This window comes from Balaenoptera acutorostrata, chromosome 15 (genome assembly GCF_949987535.1).
Source record: "Balaenoptera acutorostrata chromosome 15, mBalAcu1.1, whole genome shotgun sequence".
In the NCBI taxonomy this organism is placed as follows: Eukaryota; Metazoa; Chordata; class Mammalia; order Artiodactyla; family Balaenopteridae; genus Balaenoptera; species Balaenoptera acutorostrata.
The window spans coordinates 23,478,421-23,500,405 of NC_080078.1; the positions used below are offsets into that span (position 1 = coordinate 23,478,421).

At 53.0% G+C, this 21,985-nt stretch overlaps 1 protein-coding gene across 3 annotated transcripts; it reads left to right on the plus strand.

Annotated features, from left to right (window-relative positions):
- The first annotated feature begins 673 nt into the window (after positions 1–673).
- Positions 674–21,670, plus strand: GPRC5B (G protein-coupled receptor class C group 5 member B). Of its 3 annotated transcripts, none has more exons than XM_057528804.1 (4): positions 674–831; positions 10,163–11,176; positions 18,637–18,746; positions 20,107–21,670. In XM_057528804.1, the coding sequence occupies exons 2-4, from the start codon at positions 10,171–10,173 to the stop codon at positions 20,149–20,151; spliced, it is 1,161 nt and encodes a 386-aa protein (XP_057384787.1). In that variant the 5' UTR covers positions 674–831; positions 10,163–10,170; the 3' UTR covers positions 20,152–21,670. The 3 variants fall into 3 exon arrangements, with proteins under 3 accessions (XP_057384787.1, XP_057384786.1, XP_007188365.1); XM_057528803.1 differs by lacking the exon at positions 20,107–21,670 and adding an exon at positions 19,559–20,096; XM_007188303.3 differs by lacking the exon at positions 674–831 and adding an exon at positions 9,674–9,739.
- Positions 21,671–21,985: the final 315 nt, after the last annotated feature.

Consider the following 21,985-nt stretch of genomic DNA (forward strand, 5'->3'; position numbering starts at 1 on the left):
GCGTCTGCGGAGCGCCAAGCCGGTGGCCCCGGGCCTCCGAAGGTGTGAGCGGGAAGGTCGTGGACGTGTGTGTATGTGGATGATTTGTGGGGCGACTGTGATGGAATACTGCGTGCGGAGCCACGTGAAGGGTGCACCGTGTGGACCTGTGAGTATGTTTGGAGTGGCCAAGGATGCGGGTGTTGGGCTCAGGGTGCGTAAAGGGACAAGGACACTTGGGGGGGGAGGGTAATTGGAGTGTACCCAGGCGGGAAGCGGCTGCCTAGTTGATATTGGGGCGTTGGTGATTTTGGAACGCTCGCGGCGGAATCCTCTCTGCGCCCTGGATCGGGTGCTGGTCTATTGTGGGGAAGTTAATGTTTAGGAACCCACGGTTTAGAAAGCCCCTCCATGTGTGTGTTTCTGAAAGTGGATCAACCTGGGGATGTGTCCGGCGCGTCCGGACTGCTTATGGACGCACTGTGGATGTGCGGGTGGTGTTCGCTAACTGGGGACACTGGAGAGGGCTCGTCTCAGCGCCGCAGGCCAGGAGCAAGGAGATTGCGCGGGGCTGCTTTCGGAACTCAGCCTAGCCTGGGCCGGGGTGGGGCGGGGCTTGGACGCTCCGGGGGCGGGGCCTCCCGGGGGCGGGCCGGCCGGAGGGGCGGGGCCGCGGCGGCTGCAGCAGCGCGGGCCGGGCCAGGGGGCGCCTCGCTCGGCAGCGGCTCGCGAGTGCGATGCAGTGAGGCAGGACGGGCGGGCGCGCTGGGCTGGGGACACGGCTGCGCTGCAGAGATGTGACTCGGGCCGAGGGCCAGCAGGAGCATCGGCGCTGCGGGGCCGCGGGGGTCGGTGAGTGCGAGCCGCACCGGTGGGGTGGAGGGCGCTGCGGTGACCCCAGAAACTTTTCCCGCCGTGGACTTGGGAGGGTTGGGGTGGGGTCTGCTTCTTGTGCTTTTCTGAGGCCCCCCCCCAAGGGGTTATTCTGCTGGGGGAGCTGGGGGATCAGGGTGGGGGGAACCACAGTGTGGCGGGAGACGAGCCGCAGAGGGCGGGGCGGGGGGCGGGGAGGGTTGGGACCTTTATGGGGGGAGGGGATGTACCCGGACCAGGTGGAGATCCAAGTCTCTGGGGAGGATCTGGGGGCGACCACAGGCAAAGGGCAGCTGGGACTGTAAGGGAGCCCAGGCGTGCCCGAGTGACTCCTGTGAGGGCAGCCGCGGGCAGGGCTGCGTGGCAAGCCCGTGGGGCCTGAGCACAGACAGGGCAGACGGAGCCGGGGGCACAGGGGCCGAGCTGGGGGGTGAGCTGCCGCACCTGCCATAGGGGCTGGGGGCCGAGCTCGCAGCCGGCCGTGGCTGCGCACTGCGGGAAAGGAGGGGACACCGCGGGCGAGAAGAGCTGAGCTCTGGGGCTGGGGGAAGAAATGAGGGGCGAATGCATACAATGGCGGGATGTTAACGTTGCTGTTGCGGCCAAGCTAGAGGTGAGGATCAGCCCTGTGCTGCGTCCCCCCCCCCCTTGGGGGACACGGGCTTCCAGCGCCAAGCACCCCGGGATCCCTACCGCCTGCACCCGCCTCGGCCTGGGGGAGCTGGCTAACCAGCCAGGGAGGGGGCGTACCGAGCTTACCACCGAGGACGGCTCCAGCGCAGCCCGCGGGTTTCTTACCCGGCTCTGTCACTCCCAGGCCTAGCCAACACCGCCCCCCCCACACGCACACACCCACCCAACTTGTCCCCAGTTCGCTAAGGGGCGGCTCCTTGGAGCGCGGACAAAGGCCCCTGGAGTGTGGCGGGCAGCCGCGTCCCCGCCTGGGGCCCCGGGCCACGCGCCACATTGGCTGCCCAACTGCGCCAGCATGGGGTGGGGGGCACCTGAGCAGAGCCCCGGAGGAACTGGGAAATCCTCGCAAAGACAAGAGAAGTGGGGGAGGGACTTGGCACAAAAGCTTTAGAACTTCAGCCGAGGAACCTTGATTCAGAAGTTTCCCCACGGGCGGGGGCTTTCTGGAGGATTTCAGACCTTGAGTTAAAACTGCATGCAAATAGGATGTAAATAGAATGCAAATGGTCGGTTGGGAGCCCTTCACTGGGCCAGTTTTGTACCTAGACTGCGGAGTGAACAGTTTCCTATCTGTTCCCTGCTCTGAAAAGGGGTCAGCTGAGTTGGGGAGGGAAAAGATGGAAGTGGGAAGGAGTCGCCATTTGGGGCCCAGGCAGCAAGAAAAGCAGTTTTGTTAGAAAGAGAAGCTCAAAATCTTTATTGGTTAATGTGTTATTTCAGTAAATATGCCAGCTACAGAAGTGGCAGATAAGCCCCTGCTCTCAGGGCACTGGGGAGGTGGGTGAACACTAAATAAGTAAATAAATAGTAAGTAGAGAGAACTTCTGATTGGGATAAGGGCTGCCAGGAAAAGAAAGCAGAGTGCTGTAAAATAAAGTGACAAGAATATGTACACATAAGGGAAGACTGTTCTGGGGAGTGACATGTTAGTGGAGCCCCGCAATGGGGGAGGGGGCACTGACAGAGCAGGGGGAAGACTGAACCAGGCAGAGGGCACCGCAAGTGCAAAGCCGTGGAGGTGGGAATGAGCGTAGAGAAACTGAACAAAGGCCATTGTGGCTGGAGCTCATAGACAGATGTGGAGAGCGGGGTTGGAAAGGGGATGGCAGGGACCAGCCAGACCACGATCTTTTGGGCCGTGGAAAGGAGTTTAGGTTTTATTCTCCTTGGACTGGTGAACCCTTGCAGGATTTGGAGTGGAAAGCCACGAGATCTGATTTTTAAACGCTCCCCTGACCTCTACAAAGAGACGAAAAGCAGCTTCCCTTTCATTCTGCCTCTGGGGGTAGCAAGGCGCCGGGAGCCTCCGAAGGAGACCTGTGAAGACTGCTTTGAGCCTGGCTGGCCCTGTAAGCCTACGCCAGGGGTGGGTCAGGTTTTAAAACCCACTTCCCACTTTTAAGCAGTTTTTGTCCACCCTAAATGGCCCCCACCCAGAGCCCAACGCCCCATAAACACTTCCATGCAGAGCTTCCTGGGGGTTCTGAGTTAGTCACATTTTCTTCTCGGAATTACAGCCTTAGAGGAACCGTCCACCCTGGAACCGGCAGCCAAGGATGCAATTTGCATTTAAATGATTGCTTTTATTTACAGGGTTGGAGCTGCTTTGCATATTCATGGATCACGGAGCCTGTGTTCTGGCAACCCTGTTTACTAACCTGTGAGGGTTATTAAATCCAAGGGCCCCCAGATAGGCTGGTGGTCTGGGCGGCCTTGGGAACTGAAGATTATGAGATGGTGTAACTTGCAAAAGATATCAAAGGGTTAGATTGCAGGTCTGGGAAATAGTTTAATGTCAGGAAACCTTGTAACAGTTTAATCCCTCTGGAGCAGGAAATGCACCAGCGGCTATAATGGGAGTGGGCAGGGACAGAGTGTGATGCTGGGGTGTGTGGGGGGACTGTCTCTGCAGCCTTATCCTGGCCCTCTGTCCAACAGAGCGAGTCCAACCAGGGGTGCAGTGGCCTTGAGGTCAGCAGCTGGGAGAAGTGGGTTCTAGTCCCAGCTCGGCCCATCAATTCCAGGAAGCCTCTGGCCAAGTTGCATTACCTCTTTGTATTCCCAACAGGACAATAGGAATCGTAATTGTAATAAGCCGGGACCCAGTGCTCCCTGTCTGCCGTGCTGAGTACTTTCTAAGTACGTTTCACATCAGCCTTATGAAAGTAGCACTATTATTATCCTTGTTTTACAGAAGAAGAGACTGAAGGTCAGAGAGGTTAAGTGAGTAATGCCCAATGTCACACAGTTCTGTCTGACTTTCCTCCAACTGAGGTCTTCCACTCTTGAGGAGACTGACGGGAGTGTAAATCCTGTGCCAGGTATTCATCGGGTACTGAACTGTTAGACATGCCCAGGGCTAGGAAAGCCCCTCCAGATCTGTTTAGTTTTTCTTTCCCTTCCATGCTCCAGCGCCTCCCCCCTTCTTTAGAGAAGGTGGGTTTAAGATGCCTCTGCTGGTAGCTGCCAGGCGAAGCAGTTCATAATGGTGTGTTCCAGAGCAGTTTTGTACATCTTGTGTCTGCTTTCATATGGGTGGATGGCAACGTGGGGATGCTAGTTCCCAGGAGGATGGCTGGTGACTGGTTTCTGGGTGTCTGGCTCTGACTCCTCAACAGGGACACCCAGTTTCAGGGCACGCAGGCTGGCCTCAGGTCTTCCAGCACCGGTTCCCCTCTGGAAAACCACCTTCACAGCAAGGCTCCCATTTAGAGCACCTGCTGTGGGGATCAGGAGAGTTTGGGAGTTTCCAAGGTAGACCACCCCCAAAGGCTTCTCCCCTTCACACCACCTCAGGGACCTCTTTGCTTGGTGTGTGACTGGGGAGGCTGGAAACCAGTGGTGGACAAACACCTGGGTGAGCCCCTGTTTCAGCCCCATCTTCATGGCAACCACCCCTCCTGGAAAAGCAAAGTCAGAAAAGCTCATAACCTCAGAGCATTCGCCAATCTTTTATTTAACAGACACTTTATATAAGTGCTTACCCCATGTTACCTATTGTCCTAAACTCTAATTATTAATTATTTTAATCCTCACAAGAACTCTGCAAGATGGGTATTATCACCCCCATTTTGCAGATGAAGAAACTGAGACAAGTAAGGTTAAGTCAGCTGCCCATGGTCACAGGGTTCTAGCAAGTGCCAGGGGCAGAACTTGAAACCGGAAGTTTATGCTGCTTGGCGAGGATTGAGCCTGGGAGAACCAGCCCTGCTTGTGGCGTTCAGGCAGGCAGCGCTGTCGCTGTCCTCGCACAAGGAATCTTGCCTGCATTCTTTCCAGCCTCTGCAGGCCCCAGCTTGCGAGAAACATGCTGCTCCAACACCTGCCGGTAGCTTCTGGCCCCTCTGCGGGGAGAGAGAGAGTGTGTGTGCGCGGGCCTGCATGTGCAGTGCAGTGTTTTTAAGAGCATCTGAATGAGTCACATTTCTGGGAGCCTGGCTGGCAGCAAAGTAATTAGTATGTGAGCCGAGTCTTGCACATTCATCACTTTATTCATTACTCCTTTTGAGGAGCTGCATGCCTACATCCCACGGGTTTGTTGCCATGTATTCATCCCTTCCCAATCAGCCCTGCCTTGCGGCTGACTCCAAACCTCTAATCTGGTTTTGTGCAGTTTGGGGTTCCTGGAGAGCTGCTCCGTTCTCAGCAGCGGGGAGGCCCCAGGTGGCTGAGGGGGCAGGATGGGGCTTACCTGACAGTGGGTGAGATGGAGCGTGAGTGGGCACTGCCCCCTGGGCCTGGGGCAGGGATAGTGAGGCGGAAGGTGCCGGGCCATCGTCCAGGCTCCCCCACTGCATATGTTCGTGCTTCGCAAACCTCGGTGCACCCAAGCATCTGAGCACACCTGGAGCTTATCGTAGGGCTGTGGCAACACAGGTGGCCAGGCCCACTCCTGAGAGTCTGCATTTCTAACAAGCTCCCGGGCGATGCCACCGCTGTTGCCAGTCTGAAGCCTCTCAGGCCCTCAGTCCCCTCCTCTATAAAATGACAATGAGAGCATCTTCCTGCCAGGTGACATGAGGGTTGGAGACCACGTTTAATCAGTTGATTGATTTAGTAACTGGGCCGTGAGCCCTGCCCATGTGCCAGGCACTGGGGAATCGGTGCAGAACAAGACAGACAAGAGCCTGGGTGTGTGGGATCAGACCAAAAGAGTAATAAAATAAAATATTTGAAAATTGTGGCACATGCTATGAAGATAAAGATCAGGAGTATTGGTGTAGAGCCTAAAGAGGCAGAGGGAACCTAATTTAGATAGACTGGCCAGCAAAGGTCTCACCGGGTGACATTTCTAGAGCCCTGGTCTGTAGTAAGAGCCCAGTAACAATAGTACAATTGTCTGTCTCCTGGCTCCACCGCTTTCTAGCTATGTGACCTTGGACAAGCCAACTGGCTTCTCTGTTTTATTTCCTGTGAAATGGAGATAGTAATAGCGCTTGCCTCATGGTGTCATTGTCCGGATGATAAGGTATTAATATATGTGAAGTGCGTAGAAGAGGGCCTGGAGCATGGTAAGCATTATGAGAGTTAACAGTCATTGTCGTGGTCACTGTGGCAGTAACAGAAAACTCTGCAGGGCAGAATCCCCCAGAAATCCTAGATGAGCTGGACTCGGCTTCATTCTGTGAGGTGGTGTGCAGTCTTCCTCCTGTTCATCCTGGACATTGTTCTGTAGAACAATGGCTGTCACCTCATGGGCAGCTTCAGCAATGATAATGACCTACTTGGGACAGCTGGACCCTATCGAAGCCTCTGGCTGCCTAGATGTTGGGTAGGGAGGGCTTCCCGGAAGAAGAGGGCCACATCATGTGGGATGTATAATAGAACTTCTTTGTTAGCAAGTAACATAAACCCGCCTCAAACCGGCTTAATCCAAAAAAGGGAAGTTAATTGGCTGCTGGAACTGCAAAGACCAGGGTATCTGGCTTCAGGCATAACTGAATCCAGCCTCTCTGTGTATTAGGACTCTGGTCCATCACGTGGCCGTTTCCTGTGGGTCAGCTTTACTCTCAGCCAGGTTCTGTCCCTGTGATGGTAAATAGGTCCTCTCCAGCCCCAGGTGTACATCCTTTTAGCTTATTAACCCCGATAACAAGAGAAAAGCTCTTTCCAGTTAATTCTAGCAAAAATCCTAAGACTGATTCTCATGGGTCTGGTTGGGGCCAGGTGCCTGTTCATGAACCAGTCAGTGTGGCCAAAGGGTGGGCTAAATGCTCTGATTGGCCAGGCTGGGTCAGGTGCTCACAGCTGGGGCTCCAGGCGGCTCTCCAAAGGAAAATCAGGAGCTGTCTTCAGAAATGAGAGAAACGGGCGCAGGACAACAAAAACAACAGCTGTCCCAGAAGGAGAGGGTTCCAACCTTGGGAATGAAAGCAGAAAGCAAAAGTGTATGTATTTCCCATGTCAGAAAGGAGTGGGAGCTAGAGACCTGGACCACAGCCATAAGAACCTGCACAATTTCAGAAGCTTGGTCACCATCTTGATATCTTCTTCATCCACACTGGTTTCCTGTTGTGGTTGGAAGGACAGTCAGGAAGGGGGACGAGCTGGTGGAACCAAGTCCCAATTTGTAGGCAGGCCTGGAGAGAGGAGATTCCCCCAAGAGAATGAGTGGAGGCAGCTAAAGAAGGCCAAGTTCTTGCGAGGAAAGGACCCGGAGTGCAGGCCTGAGGCTGAGAGGCCTGGCTGGTTTCCTGGCTTCACCCTCATCAACTCTGTTCTCCAGTGTATAAACCAGGCTTTCTCAACCTCAGCACTGTTGACACGTGGGGCCGGATCATTCTTTGTGTTGAGAGCCATCTCAGGCATTGTAGGATGCTTAGCAACTTCCCTGGACTCTACCCACTAGATGCCAATTGCACCCCGCCCTCCCCAGTTGTGACAACCAAAAATGTCCCTAGACATGCCTCAGTGTCCCTTGGGATCAAAATTGCCCCTGGTTGAGAACCACTGGCCTGCAGGTGGGTGGGAGAGTTGGGGAGAGGGTTAGTGGTCAAGACTCCAGAAGCACATTCCTACCCGTCCTCTCCCAGCCACCCTGGAGGTGAGACTGGCTGATGTGTGACCTAGAGAGGCTGCATGGGGTGTGCCTTGTTGTCACTTGCTGAGAAGTCCCCTAATCACATTTGCCATTGATGAGAAGTCTAGGGGAAATCCACTGCACTGTGTTGGGGGCCTGATGGCATTTTGTTCCAGCATATCCGGTTCTTAAATTTTGATTCCCAGTGTGCTCTTGTGAGATGCAGCTCTGGCTAGGACAGTATTTTTCCAAAGGTGGTACGTTGGGATATGCCAATGGGTATGCAACATGAGTTCCATCAACAAGTATTTCAATGTGTTGAGTTTTCTTTTGAGTCAATTTCAAGGACTTGGTGAGTCAGTTAAGTAAATAACTTACAGGGGGTTTGTAGACAAGGTGTAAATAGCTGAGGTGGCACTCCAGTGACTGAAGTAGCAGGGCCCCGAATAGTGGCAGGACCATGGGCCTGATTGCCAGTGTCTGAGGTGCTTGTTTCAGGAGCATCTCTTGCCAGACTCCCTCCGTTCCCAGTCTGCCTTCTTTCATCTATAGGCAAAGGAGCTGGTCCATATAGCACCAGGCTCCTTCTCATTCTGCAGCATCAATAATTTATCCCAGTTGATGGCCTTGCGGCCAAGGGAGGATCAGAGCTGCTCACTGTATCCCATCAAGGAGCAGAGAGAGAGGTGGTCGATACCGCATTTACTTAAGAAAGCCCCAGGGATGTGCTGAGCTGCCCGGGAGGTGGCTGGTTACCGCCTCACTGTGGGTGGAGCTAAGGCCGTAAGTCTGGCTTAAGACGCCTGGAAACACACCACTGCAGAGCTGTGCAGGCATGGCTTTCCCAAGGCCAGGCTCCCTCCAAAAGCAAGGAGCTGGGGGCTTCCCTGGTGGCGCAGTGGTTGAGAATCTGCCTGCTAATGCAGGGGACACGGGTTCGAGCCCTGGTCTGGGAGGATCCCATATGCCGCGGAGCAACTAGGCCCATGAGCCACAATTGCTGAGCCTGCGCATCTGGAGCCTGTGCTCCGCAGCAAGAGAGGCCGCGATAGTGAGAGGCCCGCGCACCGCGATGAAGAGTGGCCCCCGCTTGCCGCAACTAGAGAGGGCCCTGGCACAGAAACGAAGACCCAACATAGCAATCAATCAATCAATCAATCAATCAATCTTTTAAAAAAAAAAAAAAAAGCAAGGAGCTGGTGGTAGTGGGTAGAGGAGAGTCCTGGTGAGAATTCTCGTTCACTCAGTATTTAGGAAGCACCTAGTACGCTTTTATGCTAGTACTTGACCAGCGGTGCTCATCCTGGTGATTTTCCCCCCAGGGGACACTGGCAGTGTCTAAAAACTTGGGAGGTTGTCACAACTGGGGGAGGGGGTGTGCTTCAGTCACCTAGTGGGTAGAGGCCAGTGATGCTGCTACACATCCTGCAATGCACAGGACAAACCCCAAAACAAGGAAGAATCAGGTCCGAGGCTGAGAAACCCTGGTTTATGCTGATGAACGAGACGGACAGTGTCCCTGTCATCCTGTAGCTAGTGGTGAAGAAAGGCAGGAAGGGAGGAGAGGAGGAAGGGACAGGAGAAACAAAGTAAACAGGCAAAAAGATGACAGATACGATTAGAGCTAAGAAATAGATGAGAGGCACTGGGGGAGGGGATGGGGGTGTGACCTTGGCCAAGGTCTGAGTGGGTGACATTAGAGCTGAGACCAGTGTGGGGAGGAGCAGCTTTCCATAAAAGCAGGGTGCGGAGGCTAGTCTAAGCAGAGGGAGCAGGAGGGGAAGACGAGACTGGGGGTAATAAGCCCACCTCCCGGCTGCTGTGTGGACTCCGTGAGGCACGGAGGCATCCCCTGCAGAGGTGGGATGTCCCGCAGGCATCCCCGGAGGAGGTGGAGGTGGGATGTCCCGCAGGCATCCCCGGCGGAGGTGGGCTGGCTGGCGTGAGAGGATGGATTCTCAGCAGATATTTGTGGGAGGGGTGGGATGTGCGAGGGGAGAGGAGGGAAAGGGTGGAACCCAGGAAGACCGTTCACACTACATTTGAAACGCTGGGAAGCTTCTAAGAGGGCATGCGTCTAGGAGCTGAGTGGTGTGACCTTGGGCAGGTGTCCCAACCTCCTCAAGACTTGCGTCACCGGTGTGAGGACTGGATGTGTCGAGTGCCTGGCCGAGGGTGAGTCATCGGTAAATGTCCGCTGTTAGCGCTGAGAGACTGAAACGGGTTGTGCGTGCCCCTCTCCCAGCAAGTGCTCAGCCCATGACCATCTCTTCAAGTCCCATTTTATTCCCTGATGTTTGAAGAGGTCAGACATGGCCTCAAATTCAAAGAATATGAAAGGGTATTCAGAGAAAGTGAGTCCCCCTCCCATCCTCTCCTCCAGCCACTAGCACTGACGGTTCACGGCTGTTCACTGAGCCCGGACTAGGGGGCAGATGGGGGCCGAAATCCCCACCCCTTCTCCAGGCTGTGCTGCCTGGAGAAGGGGGCTGGTGGGTTCGAAGTGAGGTGGGTCTTCTTAAAGAAGTCAGGAGAGTGGGAGTCTTACAATGAATTGGTCTTTTCCCCCCAACTCTTCTGGAACGTTCACGGTGTCAGAGAGAAAGATGAGAACCCACCAGGTGCTGGCTTTCCTCCTGCTCTTCGTGATTGCCTCCGGGGCCTCTGAGAACACCAGCACGTCCCGGGGCTGCGGGCTGGACCTTCTCCCTCAGTACGTGTCCCTGTGCGACCTGGACACCATCTGGGGCATCGTGGTGGAGGCGGTGGCGGGGGCGGGCGCCCTGATCACACTGCTCCTGACGCTCGTCCTCCTGGTGCGCCTGCCCTTCATCAAGGACAAGGAGAAGAAGGACCCCGTGGGCCTCCACTTCCTCTTCCTCCTGGGCACCCTGGGCCTCTTTGGCCTGACGTTCGCCTTCATCATCCGGGAGGATGAGACCATCTGCTCCGTCCGCCGGTTCCTCTGGGGCGTCCTCTTCGCGCTCTGCTTCTCCTGCCTGCTGAGCCAGGCGTGGCGCGTGCGGAGGCTGGTGCGCCACGGCAAGAGCCCGTCGGGCTGGCAGCTGGTGGGCGTGGCCCTGTGCCTGATGCTCGTGCAGGTCATCATCGCCATCGAGTGGCTGGTGCTGACCGTGCTGCGCGACGAGAAGCCGGCCTGTGCCTACGAGCCGATGGACTTCGCGATGGCCCTCATCTACGACATGGTACTGCTCGTGGCCACCCTGGGGCTGGCCCTCTTCACGCTGTGCGGCAAGTTCAAGAAGTGGAAGCAGAACGGGGTCTGCATCCTGGTCACGGCCTTCCTCTCCGTGCTCATCTGGGTGGCCTGGATGACCATGTACCTCTTCGGCAATGCGGAGCTGCGGCAGGGAGACGCCTGGGGAGACCCCACCTTGGCCATCACGCTGGTGGCCAGTGGCTGGGTCTTCGTCATCTTCCACGCCATCCCAGAGATCCACTGCACCATCCTGCCCGCCCCGCAGGAGAACACACCCAACTACTTCGACACGTCGCAGCCGAGGATGCGGGAGACGGCGTTTGAGGAGGACGTGCAGCTGCCGCGGACCTACATGGAGAACAAGGCCTTCTCGATGGACGAGCACAATGCAGGTAAAGTGGGCACCGCCCCGCTGGGTTAGGCTGTTCTTTGCAAAAGTGCGCTCTCCTTTTTCTCCACTGGGGGTCGGTGGTCCTGGGGACGGTCCTGGCAGATCAGAGCCTACAGACATTGACCGCTGTGCTGAAACTGGCCCAGAGATGCATTCTTATTTAGCACTGTCAACCAATTTAATATAAAAAGCCAGGTTTCTGGCCTTTTTTGCAAAGTTGGATCTGGCAGTGCTGGGCTGCCATTCCCACCTGGCAGCAATCGTGTGACGCTGGCTGGAAAGGCTCTGTCTCGTACCCCTCGCCGAGTTGTGGTGGCCCTTTAGGTGGGGATCCACTTTCTCTTCACCACACTCCCTGTCCCGGCCACTATAACATATCAACATTAAGTCCCTGGCTCCCTGGAAGTGTTTAAGTTTGCAGCCCATGTGCTAGATGGATGCAGGGGATGGTGAGGGGCAATGCTCCAATCCCCTCCCCTACCTCTGTCTCCAGGAGTGTATGAATTTGGGCCCTGGAGTCGGACGTCTGGGTTGGGATCCTGCCTCTGCCACTTCCTAGATGTAAGGCTTTGTGTACCCCATAGACCTGCTGAGAGAGGTAACATACTGAGGGGCTCCCACGGCACCTGGCTTGTTGGATGTGCATCTTGGTTGGGTTCCCCTGAAAGCAGAGCCTGCGATGTTGTAGGTGGTTTACTCAGGAGGTGGCCCCCGCCAGGGAGAATGAGGCTGGGAAGGCAGAAACGCCAGAACAAGAGCATCAAAGAGCTGGTTACCGCCATGGGTAGCTGGGGCTCATCCCTGCCAGGGACACGTGTAGAACCTCAGAATCGATCTCTCTCCTATCTCCCACTGTCATGAATGTCTCCCAGGGCTCCTGTAAATGGGCTGAACAAGTTCCATTAGCCCGCACAGCAGAAAAGAGATTTGGTGGGCACTTCGAGTGGAGGTGGTCTGAGCACCCAGGCTGTCTGCCACCGCTGCGGCGGGATTCCCAAGAGGGAAGAGCCGAGAGGAGGCAGCCCAGGCCCCAGGCGCCCCTGCTGTAGATGCTGGAGAAGTGTCTCTTAAAATTGTTGCTTAAAGCAAGTCGGCTGAGCTCCCAGCACTTGAGATTAATTAAAATTGCTTTTTCCCAGTTACCTAAAAATTTATCAGGAGCTACAGTAATAATAGCAGCAGTACCAGCAGCAGTAGTAATAATTAATTACCTAGTATAATCATTTATTGAACACTACCTACATGCCAGGCACTATTCTAACTTCTTAACCTGCGTTATCTCATTAGTTCACACCTCCACCTGATGAGGTAGGGTCTGTTATTATCCCCATCTTACAGATGAATAAATGGAGGCTGTAAGAGGTTCAGTCTTGCCTGATGACATACAGCTAGGAGGTGGCCCATTCCAGATGGCCGTGGTCCCCTTTTCTGTGATGCTCACCCAGGTGCCTGGGCAGTGCCCACTGTCTGGTCATACTGCGAAGTCAGCCTTGTTGGGTTGAGTGCCAAGGCCCAGAACACAGCCACCCACCCCTGCAGGCAGGGGGAAGCACATCAAGCCACCAGGTCCTCCAAGGCCACCCTCAGCCCTCCTCCCCACCAGGATGTGCCCAGCTGCTTCTGATCCCCTGCTCCTGGCCAGACCCACTGGAGAGAAGGACAGACCTTCCCCCGCTCCTGCAACCCCACCATGGGTAGAGTCAAATGTCCTGGTGTGGCCTTTATCAGAGCTGCTCCCTTCTTACTGGAAAGCCCCAAGCCTGCAAGCCTCTGTTTGTCAATAGATTTGGCAGGGATGAGCCACAGCTCTGGTGGGGCTGGCTCCATGGATTGCCAGGAGAAGATGAGGGTCACAATGGGGGTCATCACTCACTGGGAGGCCAGAGAGCCCCTCAGGGCATGTGATGAGCAGAGGCCAGGCTCCTGGCCAGCTCCAGGGGTCCTGGCGGAACCACCCCTTCCTTGGCTTCTCCTGGAATAGGATCCTCTGTATCTGAGACCCATGGCCTCCCCTTGGACCTCAAAGGTAACAGGAACTCCTGAAATGGATGTAAATTTTTATACATTCAACTGGGAATTAGTCTATTGCTTTGTCAGATTCTCAAAGCCATTCATAATCCCCAGAAAGTTAAGAACCAGTGTTGTTGAACCTGACAATCTAGTTTACTTGCAGTGAAAGGGGGGTGCTAGAACTACACAAGTAGTAGGGGCTTCAAAAGTAAGGATGGCTAACCTCTACTGGGTGCTTACCATGGACCAGGTACCATTCTGAGCATTTTAGCAGCTAATCTCATTTAATTCCTACAATAACCCAGTGAGGTCCATTTTACAGACAGCAAACTGAGGCACAGAGAGGCTGAACAACTTGTCCAAGAGGCAGAGCCAGGGTTTGAACCCAGGCAGCCTGACTCCAGAGCCCACACACGGACCACTCTGCCACAGAATTTCTCTTCTCTTCTTAAAGCACTTTAGTGTCCCTCATCTCACAGATGTGTCAGGACACTCTGAGAAGACAGGGATTATAAGTCCCATTTTACAGAGCAGGAAACTGAGTCCAGGAGTGTCAGGCAACTTGTTCAGGCTCACAGCAGAGCTCACAGCAGAGCAGGGAGAGAGAAGGTTGGTTTTCTGAATCCCGTGCATCCTTTCTTGTGAAAATGCATCCAGTACGTCATATCCATGTAAGATTCAGAGATCTAAGGGATTTGTGACCCACGTCAGTACCAGCAGTACCAGTGCTGGCACAGGGCGTGATGGGGTCTCCAGAGGTGCCCCACAGGCCCGTCTGTTTCAAACACTATGTTCCAAAGCCAAGGAGGTTGTCCCTCCTTCCCCTCTTTCTTTTCCAAAACAAAAATAGCTTTATTATTCCTTTCTGATGACAAAAGATCAACAATAATCAGGTAGGAGTTCAGCAAGTGAAAATAATAAAAATTGCTCAGAATCCCATTGCCCAAAGGCAACTACTGCTGACTGTTTGCTCTCATCTTGCCAGACATCTCTTGATGAGCACACACACACACACACACACACACCCCAATCCCGTAGAGCAGTTCTTAACCTGTCTGCACGTTAGAATCTCTTGGGCGGCTTTAAACAAATTACCAGTGCCTGCCCCTCATTCTGATTGAGTAAGTCGGTTTGGGCTTAGGTATTTTAAGCCCTGCAAGTGCTTCTAAGATGTAACCAGGTTGAAACCACTGGTCTAAGTGGTTTTCTGCTGTGTGCTTGCTTAAAACAACAGTATATCATGGAGGGAGGCCTTTCCAGGTCAGCGACAGCAGAGCTACAGTATCCTTTTCACGAGGCAGAGATTTCTAGGAGGTACCATAATTTATTTTTCTGATCTTAGCTGGTGAATATTCTGCTTGTTTCTGGCTTTCCGTATAAGTAATGCTGCAATGAACGTTCTTATCCATTCATGTTTGTGCCCTTGATCAATTAACTCCTACACATGCGTCAAAAGAGTCTGCACCTTTCAATCTTGATATATACTGCCAGATGCCACCCCACAGAAAGGTGGACTAATTTAGTCTCCCCTGAATAATTATATGAGAGCCCCATTTCCCCACCTCTTCACCAACCTTGGATGTTGTCAGACTTTTTTTAACAGCCCAATTTTGCATCCTCCCAAATGTGTGTCCGCCAAAATTCACATGGGCACGAGGCAAAGCCAATTCCCGTGGAAGGCTCACAGGGAGAGACTAAATTGTCATCCTGGCTAGGATTGTCTTTGTTCTAGAAACACTACTTTGCTGGCTGGGGAATGCCTGGGCACCCTCCCTTGCCATGGTGAGAACAGCTGTTCTCATCTTTGGTCTGACCTCAGCCAGCTTGTATTTTAGGGAACCAGGCCCCACAAGGGGCCTTACCCGGGAGCTGCAATTGGCCCTGTTTCTCCTGTATTTTATCTAGCCAACCTTTCAGGCTCTGTACCCTTCAGAGTCCATCCCTGAAGTCGAGATGGGAAGGGCATTCCCCAGGCTGGCCTGTGGCTCAGCCACTGCTCCCTTATTTCCTTCCCCCAGTGAGACCCCAGATATGTAGGACTTCACCAGCCTGCTGTTTCTTAATGAGTATCAACAAGGCATGAGGGGGGCTTCCCTGGTGGCGCAGTGGTTAAGAATCCGCCTGCCAACGGGTTCGAGCCCTGGTCCGGGAAGATCCCACATGCCGCGGAGCAACTAAGCCCGTGCGCCACAACTACTGAGCCTGCGCTCTAGAGCCCGCGAGCCACAACAAGAGAAGCCACCGCGATGAGAAACCCGTGCACCGCAACTAGAGAAAGCCCGCGTGCAGCAACAAAGACCCAACTCAGCCAAAAATAAATAAATAAGTTAATTAATTAATTAATTAGAAAACAAGGCATGAGGTATGTGATAGAAGATGAAAATAACACTGAAGGATATAGCACTTCAGATCACATTTTGGAAAGCGTTAACAAGGTACATTAAATGTTCACCTTTCAAAGGAGCAAGAAAGAAAGGGGTTCTTTCTTCTGTTAGGGGATTTGGGCTCTCTGATCTCATTAGGCCAAGGGCTATTTAAACTCTGCCCCTTCGCTTCCCAGTGGAAGGCCCTGTGTCAGCTTTGGGGGCAGGGCAAATCTCGCCTCACTTGCAGAGTCTAAACAGGAGAAGACTGGCATTTAGCCTATGATCTTAGATTCCTGCTGGGACCTCCTTATGGATGAGCCCTACTTGCCTTTCAGAGCTGACCCAGGTCAGAGTGGAGTGTTAGTTGGGATTCTTGAAGTTGCAAGTAATAAAAAATCTGATCTGAAGCAATTTAAGCAAAACAACACAAAACAACAATGAGCTAAGGTACTGGGGGTCAGGCTTCAGAAATGGATAGATCCAGGAAGCTCAAGTGATGACAAGATTTGGTCTCTCTCCATCTCTTGGCTCTGTTAGAATCCTGGCAGCGCACGGCTCTAGGCTTACACAGAGTCCCAGCAGAAAAGAGGAACATTTCCCAGGATGCTTGAGTAAACATCCCAGAATTAGCTCTGACTGGACCTGATTGGCCAGGCCCCAATCATATGCCCACCTCAAGGCCAGGGGAGGAGACAGTTGTGGCCAATACTCAGGACCTAGAATGTGGGAGGGATGTTTACCAGAGGAGAACAGCAGATAACCACTACACAGAGGGATCCTTGGGCCAAGGCATCCCACAGATGGCCTGTAGAGTCTAGCCTTTGTTTTTCGAAGAGAATGGTTTAGAGCCAGATTCCCCTACCATAGCCAGCAGGGTCTCTGCATTATGAGGAAAGCTGTGCTGTTTGGTGCTCCCTCTCTTCAGGGAGGCCTCGGCTAGGAATTGGGACTAGTGAGAGTCCATGCACTCTGTCCCCTCGGCCGCTTCTCTGCTTCCCAGGAAGGTCATCTTCTTGTCAGCCTGTGCATGGGAGTTCTTGAAGGCTTGGAGATGCTAAAGCAAAGAGTCTGTTTTGGAACATGCATTCCCCACCCTGCCTTGGTTCAGTCTGGGCTGAGCTGCCCCTAATGCAGGGGTCCCTAACCCCCAGGCCTCAGACTGGTAGTGGTCCTTAGCAGTCCGTGGCCTGTTAGGAACAGCGGGAGGTGAGCGGCAGGCCAGCGAGCGAAGCTTCATCTGCCGCTCCCCAACGCTCCCCACCTCTCCCCATCGCTCCCCATCTCTCCCCATCGCTCCCCAATGCTCCCTATCTCTCCCCATCGCTCCCCACCTCTCCCCATTGCTCCCCATCTCTCCCCATCGCTCCCCAATGCTCCCCATCTCTCCCCATCGCTCCCCATCTCTCCCCATCGCTCCCCATCTCTCCCCATCGCTCCCCACCTCTCCCCATCGCTCCCCATCTCTCCCCATCGCTCCCCAATGCTCCCCATCTCTCCCTATCGCTCCCCAATGCTCCCCATCTCTCCCCATCGCTCCCCAACACTTGAATTACCATCTGAACCATCCCCCCACCTCCAGCCCCGCTCCAGCCCCCACCCTGCCCCCGGTCCGTGGAAAAATTGTCTTCCACAAGACCGGTCCCTAGTGCCAAAAGGTTGGGGACCACTGCCCTAATGTCACTTAAATTCAGATTGCTTCTAAGTAACTAAATGTGGTAGTTAAAAACAAAGTATTTGGAGCCAGAATAGTGTGATGGTCAAGAACACAGATTCTCTCTGCTTGGGTTCAAATGCTGGTTCTTACCAGCTGTGTGACCTTAGGCAAGTTACCTAATTCCTCTGTGCCCCATGTAAAATGGCATCTCACAATTGAGAAAGACTTTTGTTTTGTTTTGATTTTTTTATAGTGCTTCTTGTTTCTCTGTTATTTCTTAATGGACTATTTTTTAGAGCAGTTTTAAGTACAGAAAATTTGAACAGGAAGTACAGGGAATTCCCACCTGCCCCCTCCCCTGGTTTTCCCTATTATTAACAACTTGCATTAGTGTTGTTACATTTGTCACAGTGGATGAATCAATATTGATACATTATTATTAACTAAAGTCCATAATTAACATTTTAGAGGTCACTCTTTGTACAGTTCTATGGGTTTGGACAAATGCATGATGTCATGTCTCCACCATTATAGTATCACCCAGAATAGTTCCAATGCCCTAAAAATTCCCTTTGCTCCCCCCAAACCTTTGGCAATCACTAATCTTTTCACTGTCTCTATAGTTTAGCCTTTTCCAGAATATTATAGTTGGAATCATACAGTGTGAGTTTTTACAGCCTGGCTGCTTTCACTTAGTAATATACATTTCACGGTTCCTCCAGGTCTTTTTGTGTCATCTGATTTTTCTTCACCAAAAAAAGGAAATTTAGATGTCTAAAAGTACACTGCAAATAAGAAACACCATTTACTCTCCTTTCAGAGGTAGAAAGTGATGACATATTTTGCTATTTTTGCTTCAGATCTCCCTTTTTTTCCTGTCTAGAAATGACCCCACTCATGTGTCTGGGGCCCCTCTGTCCTCTTCCCCGTCACTTTCCCCTGAAGACGTCCGACCTCTACCATGTACTTGTGGTCCAGGTTCTCAGGGTTGCCCACCTCTGTGTGTATCCAGAAACCGTGTTGGACAGTGTGGTGTTGAACTTGTCAGGGATGGCACTCGGTAGTGAGGAGGTCTTTTGTCAGAAGAGACCTTCTGAGGGATGCAGGCGCTCCCGCATCACCCATGGCCCGTGGGGGCAGGGGAGGGTAGGGGAGAGCCAGGCAAGGCTCTTCCCCGGGGTCCCCTCCCTGAGAGCCGCCTGCGCCCTGGATTCTGCAAACTCCCCAACCCCCCTGAGACGGGTCAGGCTCCAAGAGAGCCAGAGAACAAAGCGCCTTTGTGACTTTTGTTTTGAATCTGGCTTGTGACAAAGGCGAGGGGTGGGGGTGGGGGGTGTGCCTGGAGCGTGGTGTTGATGCAGGGGAAGAAAACAAAATTCAAAATTGTGTCTTTTTTTTTTTTTTGGTGTTGCCTTTCCCTCCCTCCCTCAGCTCTCCGAACAGGATTTCGCAATGGCAGCTTGGGAAACAGACCCAGCGCTCCGTTCAGAAGTAACGTGTATCAGCCAACGGAGATGGCGGTTGTGCTCAACGGGGGGACTGTAAGTATCATGAGGTGATGTTTTGGCAGGAAGCCTAGGAGCAGTCGGTGCTGGGGGGCAGCTTTGATGGGGACACACCGCTCTGTGGAGGCGGCTTACAGGGCTGCAAAGCCAGCGGCTCACGTCGACACCCCTCGCGGCTAGGATGCATGCAGTGCTTCCGTGTTTCTTCCTTCCTCTCGACCCCCTTTCTCCATGCACGGAACATCCACCTGTACTTAGCTGACCGTCTGTAGATTCGTTTGAAAGAGTCCCTGTTTCTTGGGGCTCTTGCACCCAGTGAATTCTCTGGTTTTCATTATACAGAAGGTGCCCCCCTCCATGCTCTCCTTCAGAAGTGAGTTTTAGGAAAAGCCCAGAGTTACGAAACCTTGGCAGATTTTGCTGGCATCCAACCTAGTTGAGCCCTCCGTCCCCTGCTCCTCGCCTCCACACCGTGCCCCAGCTGGGTACTGGGTTCCCCCAACCCCACTTCTTAAAAAATTTCTGAAGAAACTGAAGTGATTATCATTTCTCTCCCGCGAACACAAAAACAGGTTTACTATCTGATGCCAAACAGACCTTCAGCAGAATTGTCACCATTTACATTTTGCCTCTGTGGACTTATATCATTTTCTTTCTCTAGCAATCTAAAAGCTCACTCTCATTCCCACATTTCCAAACATAGCTACATGCTTCTTTCAGAAACAACACATGAGCCAGTTTACACGTGTAAATTGGATTTCCATTCTTTATATCATGTGCCAATTCCATAACTCACCCTGAACTTTTTTTGTTTTCAATGTGAGTCAGGGATGGTCTTTGATCTCTAGAGGGAACTTTGGTTTTCCTGGCCTTCAGACGGTATGCGATGCATCAGCTTGCATTGGTGTGGAATGGGCTCAAGCAAGCAGGCTCACGGATTGCGTTTGTGAAGACCCCCAGCCATCCACTGGCCTGTTCATTGTTGGGCACCAAGAGAAGCCTAAGTTTCAAGCATTCGGCCTGTGTTTTAATAAATTTAGTTAGAAAACAGCCCCATCAGTCATTCTTATCATTCTGATAAACCCTCTGATCAGTCAATCTTAAGCCCCCCGGTCCGGTCAAGGCCAGTGTGCATAAAAACACCCTGGATTTAGAAAGTGACGTGGGGTTCTGGGTAAAGAAACATATTTGTTCAGGTTCATGATTATAGAAAAGGGCAGCTGGCCTTCCCAAAAATGGAGCATCGTATATCACACATAGTGGTTGCTGCTTTTCCTGGGAGTTATTCAGCCCAGAAAAGACAAGGTAACTTATCAATGGTACATTGTTAACAAACTGGTTTCTAACATTGACGTTGCAAAGCACGGAGTTCTTAGTGTGTTATTCCTGTTTCCAGATCCCAACTGCTCCGCCAAGTTACACTGGAAGACACCTCTGGTGAAAGACTTTAAGTTCCAGAGAATAAGAATCTCTCTTACCGATTTTATTCCCTGGCCGTGTCTTTCTTGAGGGAGAAATCAGTAACAGTAGCTGAACAAGGCCGCCTCGCAGCCAGGAGATTTGGAAATCCTAGACAAGGGGATTTTATGTAAATGTGAACACTGCTGAACTGAAAAGCTAACACCGACTGCCCTCCCCTCCCCTGCCCCTCACACACACACACACACACACACACACCTAATACCAAACCAACCTCAAACCCTGCAAACTAAAGCAAAGCTAATTGCAAATAGGATTAGGCTCATTCGAACATGTGGCTGGGAAGACTGCTTCATCCTCTGGGTGTAGAACAGAACCAAGTTCACAGCCAGTGGGCCAGGCTGATGTTGGTTGAACATGGAGATCCCACACCATCGCCCCTCCCCAGCAAGTGCTGGACCTCAGGCAGCCTCTTGGAGATGACCATTTCACTGAGGAGGAGGAGGAGGAATTGTGGCTTTCCCACAGGCCTGCCTCTTGGTTTTCACATTTCAGGGGGGTCAGGAGCAGTTAAGGAGATTGTTGAGTGTGATTCTGAGGTGAGGCCCAACCGAATCATGGGGAGAGCTTTAAAAGCAGTGGTGGAAGGAGCCTGCCACGTGCCAAAGAAGAAAAGGCTGGCTGGGAGTTGACGGGACCATCACACTTAGAAAGTGGCAGCCAGCCACTGTTCCTTCTCTGGGCCTCTTGATCTGCCGTTGATGGCAGGAAGCAAGCATGCCTCCTTCTGCGGGGCAGTTTCTGGCTGGGGCAGCCGTCTCTCCCCTGATCACCTCTCCCTCTTCCCTCCTCATGAGTCTTCCTCCAGCCCTTCCCCAGTTCTATCCCCATGTCCATTTCAAAAGCTCACACGGGGCCACCAGCTGAAAGTGCACTAGCTTGGCCAGGAGGCCAATGCCACAGCAGATTTTCCATGATGCTGTCACCTGGCAGGGGTGCCCCAGGGTGGAGAGGTAACGCCTGCTGCCTAGCAAGCAGTGAGTTCTTGGGTCTTCTATGCGGATGTAGTGAAAGGTCCAGGGTGGGGTGGAGCACGTGAGGGTTTCTTGCTGCTTTGGGGAGGGTATGGGGGACATTTTTGTCTTGGTTTTCTGCAAGTTCCATGAAAATGGTTCTCTTCAAAGCCCATTGTTTCTGTCATGGTTTCCGTCTGTCCTCAGCAAGTCATTCCTTTATTTGGCATTTCGAACATCTCAGCCATTAAAAGCCCCATGTTCTCTGCACTGTTTGGCCAGTATAATCGCTAGCAATGATTCAAAGCAAAGAGTTTTAACCTGACGGCATGGAATGTATAAATGAGGGTGGGTCCTTTTGCATATACTCTAATCACTGTATTGCTTTTTTCTATAAAACCAACCCATAAGCCTTTAACCTTTAAAGAAAATGAAAAAGGTTAGTATTTGGGGGGGGGAAACTGACCTCTTCATAAGCCGATATGTCTGAGCTGAGTATGTTTTAATAAACCTTCTGATTTTTCTCGAGGCCCTAGTCTGCTGTGTCCCATCCTCGCCCTCCCCCGCCCGCATCCTTGCAGAGCACCGGGGTAGCGAGGCCAATCTGGCCACCCCTGTGTAGCCCTCCTTCAGATTAGCGCATTTCCGTGTGTTGCCAGCATGGGGAAGAGGGAGTGTGGCACCAGAATGCCGCCCCTACCTGACCTTCGGGAAGCGCCCGCCCGCCCCACCCCCGGAGCACGTGCCTGCTTCTAGGGAGAGAATCCCACCCCAGCCCTCTGTGCCAGGAGGGCCACTGGGTGGGCTGGAACTTGGAGTATGGGGGCGGGGGGTGGAGGGAGA

Excerpts from the sequence above, each read along its gene's own strand:
- GPRC5B (XM_057528803.1), top strand. The coding sequence starts at position 10,171 with ATGAGAACCCACCAGGTGCTGGCTTTCCTCCTGCTCTTCGTGATTGCC. Across the intron at positions 11,177-18,636 it reads GATGGACGAGCACAATGCAG|CTCTCCGAACAGGATTTCGC; the intron begins GTAAAGTGGGCA and ends TCCCTCCCTCAG. Across the intron at positions 18,747-19,558 it reads TTGTGCTCAACGGGGGGACT|AGGGAACTTTGGTTTTCCTG; the intron begins GTAAGTATCATG and ends TTTGATCTCTAG.